Raw genomic sequence first — 12,942 nt, 5'->3', positions numbered from 1 at the left:
GAGGAGGAGGAGGAGAAGAAGAAGAAGAAGAAGAGAGGCAAAGCAAGCAAGTTCATTCTTCTTCTCTACACCCTTGAAATGCAGCCACTAGCTGTGGTCTTTCTGGCAAAATACAAGAATAAGAAAGAAACAGAGAAATAAAGAGAGAGAGAAAGCAAGCAAGCAAGCTCATTTTTCTCCCCTACCCCCTTGAAATGCAGCCGCTCACTGTGGTCTTGCTAGTGACCTGCCTGTATCAGGTGGGTAATCTCATTGTCGCTGATTTGCAGTTGGAAATCGGGAAGCATCATTTGGAAAGCGCTGTCAGGGACACCTTGAAGGTCTCCAGGGACGTAATTCATTCATGTAAAGCTGCTATTTGAAAAATTCACAGCTGAGTCATTTCTTTACCCAGATTCCTTTCAAAGTCCCACTTGAGCCCTTCCAGCCAGGTTGCATTTATGATATGCACCATCTATTTTTTTTTTTTTGTGAGTGGGAATGTTTGCTGTTTCTCCCAGGAGAATGAACTATAAATTAGGCTTCAGAGAACTTCTAAGTAAATATGTTCATGCCTCAGCACTTCAGTTTGTTAATTAGCTATTAACAGTGTCAGTAAATTAGACCTGTCAAAAATAATGGCCTCCTTGACTAGGTTTTTACTGCCACTTTCCTTGATGGTGTTACTTCTAAGTTTTGCCCTCAGGAGCTGTTAAACAGCTAAGTTGTTGAGGTCTGCCTTGCCAAAGATAAACTCTGAGAAAAACTCATTAGAAGTCCCTTAAGGCCTGAGTCTGGGTGTTTTAAGAACTGGCAGTCCCCTCTCCCCTTACAAACCTCAGGTTTACCAATAAGCTGATTTGTTTTATGGCTGTGTGAGAAGCTTATTCCTTGCTATTACACGCACCACCCCCCCACCTTTTTCAGAAAATCTGGCCTTCCATTGTGTATGCAGATAGGATTGCTGTGTATACTGGGAGGTGTCTTGCCTTCTACACGGAAGTTCTGGCTGGCACTGAAGAACAGAGCCAAATCAGAGGGACTTGGTTGGCCCGTGTGCCTATGCCAAGAGACTAGGGCAGTTTGAGGCAGGAGCACGCAGGATGAGAGACTAAAACCAAATGGTATGTGTAGTGGTTGCATGAAGTGTAAAGACTACTGTTATTTTCCTTGTGGTATGAAGGGTTGACTGGGTTGGCCTGGGGTTTTCATGGCTGGTTACCATCTGGGAGAATGCATTCCCTGTTCTAACCAACCAGATTGTAAAGCCTAACCTCTGGTAAATTCCAGACCATTAACTGTAAGAAAGCCTATAAGATGACAAAAGTAAATAAAAATTGTGGTGCATGATAATGGTTTCTAGGAATATACCTTTGCATGCATCTGCCCATCTCTATCATCTCTCTGTCTGTCCACCCTATCTAGCTATCCATCCATCTATCGTCTTATCTGTCTTTCTGTATAAATGTGGACTTCACATAGGAACTCCCACTAGAAACTCACAGTTCCATGTTTCCCAGTTCACTCACACACACACTCAACTGGGGTTCAAAAATTCCAGAAATATACAATTCATAAGTTCTAAATAACCACTCTTAACAGTAAATTATAACTATATTTTATTAGTAGTTATGATTGCTTTTTTACTATCTGTGATTTAACAATTAAGATATATATGTGTTTGTTGAAAAAAGTAGGAAATGCAGTTTCATGATGTAGTTATCATCTTCTAGGGGGTCTTGGAACATATCCCATGCTGACAAGGGGGACTCAGTGTGTGTGTGTGTGTGTGTGTGTCTGTGTGTGTGTGTGTGTGCGCGCGTGTCTGTGTGTGTGTGTGTCTGTGTGTCTGTGTGTCTGTGTCTGTCTGTGTGTCTGTGTGCATGCATGCATGAGGCTATCCTCTCATTTCTGTTTCTTTGATAATTACTTTGGGAGTTAACACACCTAAAAAACATGGATTAAAACAAATGGTGGTTAATGAAACTATGCTGTATCTATAGGAATTCTTTTGGTAAATGCTGAGCCACTCGTGGTTAACCTCAAAGACTCCTTAATCTTGCGAGGGGCTGACATGACTCCTCTCTTGGTCTTGCCTCTGCCTGCTCTTGGTCTCTACCTGGACCATTGTGGGTTGAAGCTTAAAACAGCCACGAACCAGATAAACTGTGCAACCTGATTACTGTTATGGAAAGAGGCTTCATTATCCTGTTTGCTAAAAAATAAGGTTTTTTTGCTGTTTCTGGTTAGTCTCACAGCAATGAAATTATCTTCAGTGTGAAAGTAATCCATATTATAAGATGGAGGTAATTGTCCTGGATTTGGGGAGTTCTAAAGCAATTGACAGTTAAGCAGGGGAGTTCTGGTTGGCTCTTGAAAGCAGATCCTAGGAATTGAATTCTTTTTGTTTTTCCTAGGCCTGGGGCTCAAACTCAGGGTTGGACACTGTCCCCTGAGCTTCTTTTGCTCAAGGTTTAGCACTTTACCACTTGAGCCACAGTGCCACTTCCAGCTTTTTCTGTTTATGTGGTACTGAGGAATCGAACCCAGGCTTCATGCATGCTAGGCAAGCGCTCTACCACCAAGCCACATTCTTAGCCATAAAGATTCATTCTTTAAGAGAGGGAAAAAAAAAGTAGAGATGAAGATCACCAGTCTCTAGTCCCTAACTGTGTAATTATCATGTCTTAGCACTTAAAGAGTTTATTTCAATTAGAAGGCTTAATTTCCCACTGTAAACCTGATGAACACATGTGAATATTTGCTTAACAAATATTTACTCATACCAAGGATGTACTGCTCTCACCATTTCAGATGGAAATATGGCACTATTTCAGATTGAAATGAATGACTTGTGCTGTAAGTTGGTTAGGTTAAATCTTGTTAATTTAAAATGTGTTAGGGTCTGGATAAAAGCCACACTGAAATTTACCATTATGTGAATAAAAATATGTAATTCAGAAAAGGAATAACTCAGGAAGGATAGGTAAGTAACTAACAGCACATTTTTAAGTGCTTTAGTTTATTTATTTATTGCAAGTTGTGGGGCTTGAACACGGGGTCTGGGTGCTGTCCCTGAGCTTCTTTTGCTGAAGACTAGCACCCTACTACTTGAGCCACAGTTCCACTCTGACTTTTTCTGTGATTAATTGGAGATATGAGTCTTATGGACTTTTCTACCCAGGCTGGCTTTGAACCACGATCCTCAGATTTCAGCCTCCTGAGTAGCTAGGATTTACAGGTATGAGCCACCCAGTATCTGGCAACTATATTTTTTAAAGTCCAACTTTATTGTATGTAGCTTAATAATAATACAATGTCACTAGTATACTTTCTGGTTTACATTCCTGATCGTTCACAAAGACCTTTCAGTTTGTCTTGCTTAAGAGCTTTCTTTCACTAATACTAGATTATAAATTTTATAATGTCAAAGCCATTAAAATGTCTGCTGCCCTCACTCTGAGAGTCAGTGGTTTGTTGATTTTATAGTCTGTACTGGGGGAAAATACATTTCTGCTATTTACTAACTCACGTCTGACAAAGCATGGAACCTTTACATGCCTCAGTTTCCTCATCGGTGAGTAATGTCTCAGGAATCTAGCATTCAGGATCATGCTTATGCCAAGCTTCAATTGTGTAATACAGAGTGGCCATCCTCTATGGGGTAGCCCACTTTCCTTTCTTGTTTGTCTTTGCTTTGCCGGTATAACCGTTCTCTTTCAGATAACTGAACAGTCATAAAGATTGGTAGGATAGATTGAGTATTTCTTTCTGGACAGCCACATGTTGAAAACTGATCTTTTTTTCTGATTGCAGGTTATATTCAGGCATGCAGAGGACTTATGATTGCTGCTGTCAGCCTGGGCTTCTTTGGCGCCATATTTGCACTCTTTGGAATGAAATGTACCAAAGTTGGAGGCTCAGAGAAAGCCAAAGCTAAGATTGCTTGTTTGGCTGGGATTGTATTCATTCTGTCAGGTAAATAGTGACTTTCTTCTGAACAGAGTACTTTGCGCTGTTAATGCAATGATGCTAACCATGGCACCTTCTCTCTGTCTCTCTCTGTCTGTCTTTCTCTGTCTGTCTATCTCTGGTACTTTTCAGGCTTGTGCTCAATGACTGGCTGTTCCCTATATGCAAACAAAATCACGACAGAATTCTTTGATCCTTACTTTGTGGAGCAAAAGTAAGTGTTCTTCTCGATCTATATACTTTCTAGCACACAGGAAGTGATGCAAATTAATGTCATAAATTAAGAGATGTTATATTTATTTCCTCCATGATTACTGAAAATGGAATATACTAGAACAAATGGTGTTTGATGACTTCATTCAGATTTATGTGCCACACTAACAAAGGATGCATTTAATTCCTTTGTTAGTATTACATAGTTAGTTTCTCGTTTGTCAGTGGTTCAAGATATAAGATTTAGGGTGATGAACTTTATTCCCTGGACATGATAAAACTGAAGAAAGGTCAGGAAAAGTGAAAGACAGGTTTGAGACTGGGGTGAGGCAATGTGAGAATTGAAAATTAAAAAGTTTCTTGGTTGTCTTTCCAAAATAATATTTGCCAGATGTTAATCTCTGGATCTTAACAATTTGCTCTGTCTTAACACATTCTACTTAATCAATGTCAATAATGAAACCATATGCTGCAAGGTGTTTAAGAATGCTGTAGGAAGTCTGGTCCCAGATGCAGCTGTTCCAAGCTTTGGGTTAGTGCTTTGGCACTAACAGGTTGTTTATTGATGCTGTTGTTCTTAGCTTCCCTAAGCTTATTTCTGTTGATTAGGGGAAACCCAGGGTTACCAAATCAGAAATAGCCAGCCGCCTATCACATTGTCTGTCTTGCCTGAGGATATCTTTTGGGACTTACCTGAAAATGTCTTCCTCTGTAGAAAGGCAGGTACAGTGGCAGCCACCTGGAGTCCTAGCTACTTGGGAGGCTGAAGTGAGAGGTTTGCTTAAGCTCAGGAGTTTGAGACCATTCTGGGCATCTCAACTAAAACAAAATAAGACCCAATGCTACTTACAGATTGGTAAAAATTTACAAGTAAAGGGCCCTTCAAAGCAATGTCTTGCAGAAAATTCAGTCTTACCTTGAGCACTTTGTTAACTCCTGGGTCTTGGTCTCTCTCAGGTTATTCCTTGAAGTGCCTCACTCTAAGAAAGGGCCTTCATGATCAAAAAAATTCTGGTTGAAACAGGAACTGTCAGCATTATCAAGGCCCGAGAATGGCAAATATGATCAGATTCTAATCAGAATATTTAAAAGAAGAGAACTAGAAATGGCATGTGACAGTTATCCAAAGACCTTGTTTAAATAAAGCATGCTTTTCTAAAAACCAACACATTGATTAGCATAGTTTCCATTGATCACTTTCTTCTCATAGAAGAGAAGGGGGTACTAATGTAGAAGATCAATAAGCTACACATTGGCTATTGACAGAGAATAGACTGGCTTTTTTTTTTTTTTTTTGAGGAATCCACATGATTTTATTAAAGAACAATGACATGGGTAAGAAATGAGCACTTAGGTAGGGGATCTGTTGCACTTGTCTGTAATCTCAATCCAGCTCCTCCCGCAAACCAACATGGAGTACCAGGCCAGCCTGCCCGCCAGACCTGCACTTTCCCACTACACCAGGCTCCAGGGGCCTCATCAGGGGAAGAAATAGCTGCTTTTTCCCACGGGCGTAGACTGGCTTCTTAAGTCTTGTTTCTGGCACATCCTAGGGGAAAGCACTTCTTCAGCTGGTATTTGGTAGGATTGAAAATTTGGGACCGATTTCACTTGTACATGAATTGAGGCAGGAATGTGTAAGGAGTCCACACTCATGGCTGTGCCCACCACGAGTGAGCAGAGGCTGGGCGGTGTGGTAATGGGCAGATTGTAACTCATATCTTCCTTGTCTTCCTCACCTGGCATGAGAATAAAGAATAATCCTTGAGATCAAAAAGCACAGCCTTCAACTCTGCTTGCTGTGCCTAGCACAATGCCTAGAAATGATATTGTTATTCTTTGAGGATCACAGAAAGTTTTCTGTTGTCTCAGCAGGCTGAAGAAGCAAGCCTCTGAGAGAATCGAGCTGGGGTGCGCATGCATTCTTCATTGTATTTGATCTTACAAATGCTAGCTACTGCCATCTCCCCATCTAGCTGCAGAAAACGGGACTTTGCCGGGACGCTGTGTGCTTGGGTCCTTGCACTAGGTCCTGGGAGACTGAGGCTCCAGTTTGACTTTCCCTCTGATGCCAGAAACCTTTAAACATACTAGAATGAAGTTCAGGTCTTAGAGAATGGTGTCATTGTTGGTGTGCTGCTATTGATTTTCGTACAATTACTCTATTGCATTAAGTGGATTTTCTTTCTTTTTTATTTTTTGGGTCTGGTCGTGGGGCCTGAACCCTGGGCCTGTGTGCTCTTCACCTCAAGGCTAGTACTCTACCACTTGAGCCACAGCGCCACTTCTGGCTTTTATTTTTTTTTTTGCTTATGTGGTGCTGAGGAATTGAACCCAGGGCCTCATGCATGCAAGGCAAGCACTCTAACACTGAGCCACCTTCCCAGCCCAAGTGGATTTTCTTTGTAGATTTTGGAGGTATCCTCATATGAAGCACACTTTCATTGCCTAAGTTAGGAAAACACAATTGGACATATCAATGAAGTTCCTACTATGTAAAAGCAACTCAACGGGAGCTTTGTTGATGGAGAAAAAAAAAGAGTGGTTTCTGGTGTAATGTTGGAGTCAAGATTCCATCAGTAACCATGTCCTGAGTGTCAGTGGCATCCCCAAATTTCCTTTCCCACCACATGGCTGACAAGACTTCTGGATTACATTGCACAGAATCCCAGTCTTCAAATGGTCCCAACCATCCATGCTCTACTAGTTCCTCCCTTTTTTTTTCCTTTGCTGTACTTTCTTTCCTTGGAGTTATGTCCAATGGCTCCAGGAAGGCCTCTCTAGAGTCTTGAAAACTATTCTTATGTCTCCCTTTAGGCTATTTCAAACCCAGTTCCTCCTTTTAATTAAAACCAAAATTACCAAATCTGAAGATAAAAACCTATCCTCCCATAAGCGTGTAGTAACAGGTACCCATAATGTGATTTAACAGATCAGGGTGGGCACATTACTCCTTCGACTATTAACTTCCTGGATGTCTTGCTTTGTTTTCTTAAATAAACTATTCCAAGGAAGAATTGATTGACATAAAGAACCTGTTTTCAATTCAAGCAAAGTTAGAGCACTCTAACTTTGGATTACCCATTTGAGGAAACAGAACATTTGGATCTTTGATTTCTTCTCTCTCCATATATGAGATTGGATGTTTTGACTCACGTAGTCTCATGTTTGAATCTTCCTTTCTAGGCTTTTCTTTTTTAGTCTTTTCAAAAACTATGTAACAGTCTTCATTCTTGGAATATTTGGCTTGTACTTGAGGATTTGAGCTTGTCTTAGGTAAAAATCTTTTGATTATTGTGGTTATTTAGTGGGTCAGAGATAAACAGCTGCCAGGCTGGGTGTTACTAAGTGTTACAGAAGTAGGTTTCTATACCACACAGATTTTCCTGGGTGAAGCTGAAAAGAGGATATCATTCCCACGTATGACCTTGCCCAGAGATTAACTTTTCCCATCCTTATGGTAACTTATTACCTTATGGATGTGTATTGACTTTAAAATTACTCTTCTCAGGAGTCTATTTGGAGAATGAGCTAATGTAGGTCAACAGCTCATAGATTCTTGGATACGAGAGTCCATATACGTGCCAAGTATTAATACAGAACACTTCAATTGTTAAATATTAATATGGTGTTTTTCTGTGACTATACTTGGTTCAGAATTAATATAGACCAACTGAGAGTACTATAGGATTCCTATAGTGTTTTGGTTATGCCAGTGGACCTTAAGAATCGACATGGATTCCACCAATTTGACCATTCTAATTTGTGTTTACTACCTGCTAAATGGGGTAATGATTCCTGTCAGTTTTGCAGTGCTTTCTGGCAGTTCAGCTCCTCATCTTTCATCCTCTGGCTCACCTCTTGATGATTCTTGGTGTTGCCTTGCTTCTTGTGTGCCCATTACATCCTAATGGTGGTTACTTAACACTTACTGACTTGTTTACCTCACCCCCAAACCAGTCCAGGAGCATTCTGAAGCAGAGACCTCAAACTGCTCATTTTAAAATCCCTCATACTTTAGTATAAAAACAAACCCATTATTTAGCAACATCAGTGCCATTGATCTCCCCCATTTGTGCAGATGATTGAGGGATGACCTGGTCTTGATCTTGAGTAAGGATCAATCCTGGTGCTTAGTCACCAAGCCCACAGAAAGTACCGTATTATTTTTTGAATGCAAACTTGTCTGAATAAACAGATAGTATAGATGGGGCTATATTTTCATAGGAAATTTCTAAAATAGCTTTCCTAGTTAGCTAATGAGTTGAGGAATTTTTTTTTTTTTTTGCCAGTCTTAGGGCTTGAACTCAGAGCCTGGGCACTGTCCCTGACCCTCTCTGCTTAGTCCCTTAGCCTCTCTGTGCTCAAGGCTAGTGCTTGAGCCACAGTACCACTTCCAAGGAAAATTTTACAGCATATTTATCCTTTTTTTTTCTGTACCAGATCTGGGGTTTGAACCTAGGACCTGAGCACTGTCCCTGAGCTCTTTTGCTCAAGGCTAGCACTCTACCACTTTGAGCCACAGCACCACTTCTGGGTTTTTTGGTGGTTAATTGGAGATAAGAGTTTCACAAGGGGGCTGGGAAGGTGGCTCAGTGGTAGAGAGCTTGCCTTGCATGCCTGAGGCCCTGGGTTCGATTCCTCAGCACCATATAAGCAAAAAGAAAAAAGCTGGAAGTGGCGCTGTGGCTCAAGTGGTAGAGCGCTAGCCTTGAGCTGAAGAGCTGAGGGACAGCGCCCAGGCCCAGAGTTCAGGCCCCACGACCAGATCCCCCCCCCAAAAAAAAGAGTTTCACAGGGACTTTTCAGCCTACGCTGTCTTAGAACTGCAATCCTTAGCTCTCAACCTTCCAAGTAGATTGGGTTACAGGTGTGAGCCATTGGCAAAATCTTTAGGTTTTTGTTGTTGTTGTTTTGTGGGGGGGCGTGTTTTTTTGGGGGGGAGAGTGGTCAGTTGTGGCTTGAACTCAGGTCCTGTGTGCAATCCCTGAGCTTTTTCCCTCAAGGCTAGCACTCTACCATTTAGAGACACAGCTACACTGCCTACCTTCCCCCACCCCCTCAGGGCTAGCTCTCTACCACTTCAGCCACAACTCCACTTTGGTGGTTAATTAATGATGAGAGTCTCACAGACTTCCTTTCCTGGCTTTGAACCATGATCCTCAGATCTCAGCCTTCTGAGTCTCTAGGATTACTGGCATGGGCCACCAGTGCCTAGCTGTATTTATCTTTTTTTATTATTATCTTTAATCATACAAAGGAATTCCTATTTAACATAGCAGTTTATCAATATGATGCATCCTGACCATGTCACCCTCTTCAACATTCTTATCCACCCCTCCTGACCTGCTCCTCCTCTTACTTTTCTTAATTTTGGAATGTAAACATTGCATTTTTACTGCATTCCTCCTCCTCTTTGTCTATCCCTCTCTTCTTGGCTCAGTCCCCTCTCTTGCAAGTACCTGTTTCTTGGTACTTATTTTGTTGGGCTTTGACTTTACTTTTCTAAGGAGCTACACTATTTGAGTTCTCCTGTGAATCTATTATATTTCAGTTAGTAGAAACATGTTTACTTATAGGTTTATAGGTTAATTCTAACTTCCACAAATTAGGGAGACCATGAAGTATCTATCTTGCTGGACCTGACTTACTTCAAGTTTTCATTTCCTTACAGATGGTACAGTATCATTCTTTGTAATGGATGAGTAAAATTCCACTAAGAATATATACCACATTTTCTCGGTCCATTCGTCAATTGAGGGGCATCTGGACTGATTCCATATCTTGGCTCTGGTGAATAAGTGGTACAGTGAACATGAGGGAAAACAAAGAAAGAAAAAATTATAGCATCTACCATGTACATGGAGATACATACATATGTGTATATATATATATATATATACACACACACACACACACACATATATATATATATATACACACACACACACATATATGTTTCTTTTGGTTTATAAACCAAATTATTCTTTATTTTGGTTTCCTAGTTTTGACTATCCCCTCTAAAAGGTTCCAGATATAAAGAGACATGTAATTTTTAAAAAAAAATTGTGCATATCCTAGCGCTTGAACTCAGGGCCTAGGAGCTGTCCCTTAACTTTTTTCACTCAAGGTTAGTGCTGCTACTTTATTCAAAGCTCCATTTCCAGCTTTTTTTTTTGGGGGGGGGGGTCCTGTCATGGGGCCTGAACTCTGTCTGGGCTTGGGCACTGTTCCTCAGCTCTTCAGCTCAAGGCTAGCGCTCTACCACTTGAGCCACAACACCACTTCCGGCTTTTTTCTTTTTGCTTATGTGGTGCTGAGGAATCATACCCAGGCCTCAGGCATGCAAGGCAAGCGCTCTACCACTGAGCCAACTTCCCAGCCCCTCCAGCTTTTTTTTTTTTCTGGTTAATTGGAGATAAGAATTTCGTGGACTTTCCTGCCTTGGCTGGCTTTGAACCATAATCCACAATCCTCAGACCTCATCTTCCTCAATAGCTAGAATTACAGTCATGAGCAACTGGTGCCCAGCAGACATTTAACCTTTAAAAGTTCCTATTTTATTTTTGCCAGCCTTCGGAAAGCCCCCAGTTGGATGTCTTCATTAGGAATCCCAATGCACCCCAGAGCTGTGGGAGGGAATTGCTAGCAAGGAGTGGGACTGTGGCAGTCACTGACTGGGAAGACTATAAACAAACAGCCCCTGTCACCTGGTACTGCATAGGAATGTGGAATATCTGGGAAACATGTGATAATACATAATTGCTATAGAATATTGATGGTTTTGATACAGACATTGGTTTACATTAAGTCTATGCACTGGGAAAAAATTTCCTGTAGATGAAAAGTTTGCTTAGCCATGAAGTTCATTTTTGAAATATTAGTGTTGCTAACATGAGTATACTTCCTAGCCTTTAAGCATTTTTTTCCCCTAAAATGTATTTAGTTGTTTACAGTGGTAGAATATTATATGGCTTTTATTACTCTTGGTTAAAAAGAGGCTCTACCTCTGAATTCCATTAAGATGGTATAAGTTTTCTGGGGGTCCTACAAGGAGGAGGTGCTTTTCTTTGTAACAACAGTTTGGGAGGGGCTTCTCTGTCCTTTTTGAGTTCCCCCAGCTCTGATTTTCATTTCTCCCTTGCCTCTTTGTGTGCCAGGTGACAGACAGCCTGAGGGCACTCAGAAAAAAATTCCACACCCTACAGTGTTTGAGCCACTGAGAATTTAATGAGCCAGGGAAGGAGAAAACTCTTTTTCTGAAACTAAAATCAGTTACGTTGATTTTGTTTAAATATTAGCAAAGCCGGGCACCCGTGGCTCACGCCTGTAATCCTAGCTAGTGAGGAGGCTGAGATCTGAGGATCACTGTTCAAAGCCAGCTCGGGCAGAAAAGTCCGTGAGACATTTATCTCCAATAAACCACTAGAAAACCGGAAGTGGTGTTGTGGCTCAAGTGGTAGACTGCTCGCCTTGAGCTGAAGAGCTGAGGGACAGCGCCCAAGCCCAGAGTTCAAGCCCCACGACCGACAAAAATAAATAAATATATAAGCAAAATATTTTATTTAGCTCTGGTGTCTATAAAAGTTTAGACAAGAGTTGAGAGCTGGAGGTTTGGGTTGCCACTAATGGCTTTTTGTTTCTATTTTTCTTTTTCTTCTTTTTCCTTCTCTCTCCTTCCCCTCTTCTCCCGTCCTTTCCCTTCTGTTCCTTCCATTTTCCTTTTTTTGTGCCAACACTAGGGCTCAAACTCAAGGCATCTCACTCTCACTTGGCTTTTTCACTCAAGGCTGGCACTCTACCGCTTGAGCCACACCTCTACTTCCTGTTAATAGATTTTCAATTCTGGTTTTACCATTCATGTTGCTGAAACACGAGAGGGTAATTTTAACTGCCAGTACATCAGTTTCCTTGTTTATGAAATAAGGATCATCATACCTGTCTCTCTCAGGATTGTAACAAGGTTTGGATATAATAATGTATAAACTAAATAAATAAGAAACCCGAGCATACACACAAACATCCTAACAGCAAGCTGTTAGGATCCCTTGGGGATTTCCTTGAACCACATCTAAATGTGTTTGGGAGAGCCTGGTCCTGCTTGTCCTGAAGTCATGTACTTCTAATTCTGTTGTTAGGTTTCATCACAGTTAACTGTAACTATTTGCTTAGTGACTGACTAGCCCCACTGCACTGTAAGATCTGTGTGACCAGTGGCATAGTTTCTCTTATCCCTCCTGACCACATTACCTTGGCCGTCCCTTCTATGGAGTTGGCCAGGAAGAGCTACCTGGACCTCAGAGATGACAAATCCAGTCAGAACAGGGGATTGGGAGCCAGGAAGACAGAAAAGAGTGGCAAACATAAGAGGTGAATCCTTGTTTCCTTTTTTTGGGATGGCCAGGAAAGTTAAAAACTGAATTATGAGTTGAAGTGTGAAATACATCTAGCTCTGCTGGGTGCTGGTGGCTTATTCTTGTAATCTAGCTATTCAGGAGGCTGAGATGTGAGGATTGCAATTTGAAGCTAGCCTGGGCAGGAAAGTACCTAAGACACTTATCTCCAATTAACCACCCAGAAGTGGAGCTGTGGCTCAGAGTGGGAGAGCATTATCCTTGAGCTTCCAGACAGTGCCTAGGCCCTGAGTTCAAGCCCCATGACTGACAAAAGAGAATATATTTAGCTTCAGACGCAGCCCTCTTCATATGAAATGAGAGGACCAGGCTCAACAATGTAGAATACCAGACATGGGTAGGTTTAGGAGAATAATTCTAGCCA

At 41.4% G+C, this 12,942-nt stretch overlaps 1 protein-coding gene across 2 annotated transcripts in view; it reads left to right on the top strand.

Moving 5' to 3' along the window:
- Cldn10 (claudin 10) overlaps positions 1 to 12,942 on the top strand; it is a 79,808-nt gene that overhangs the window by 61,172 nt on the left and 5,694 nt on the right. For both annotated transcript variants that reach the window (XM_013022948.1, XM_013022947.1), the window contains exons 2-3: positions 3,796 to 3,957; positions 4,084 to 4,165. In XM_013022948.1, the coding sequence (XP_012878402.1) occupies positions 3,796 to 3,957; positions 4,084 to 4,165 (244 nt within the window). The remainder of the gene's footprint in view (positions 1 to 3,795; positions 3,958 to 4,083; positions 4,166 to 12,942) is intronic.

The sequence above is a fragment of the Dipodomys ordii genome, unplaced genomic scaffold (genome assembly GCF_000151885.1).
Source record: "Dipodomys ordii isolate 6190 unplaced genomic scaffold, Dord_2.0 Scaffold65, whole genome shotgun sequence".
Classification (NCBI taxonomy): Eukaryota; Metazoa; Chordata; class Mammalia; order Rodentia; family Heteromyidae; genus Dipodomys; species Dipodomys ordii.
Note: the sequence above shows the minus strand (reverse complement) of the source record. Positions and strands in the feature narration are given on the sequence as shown.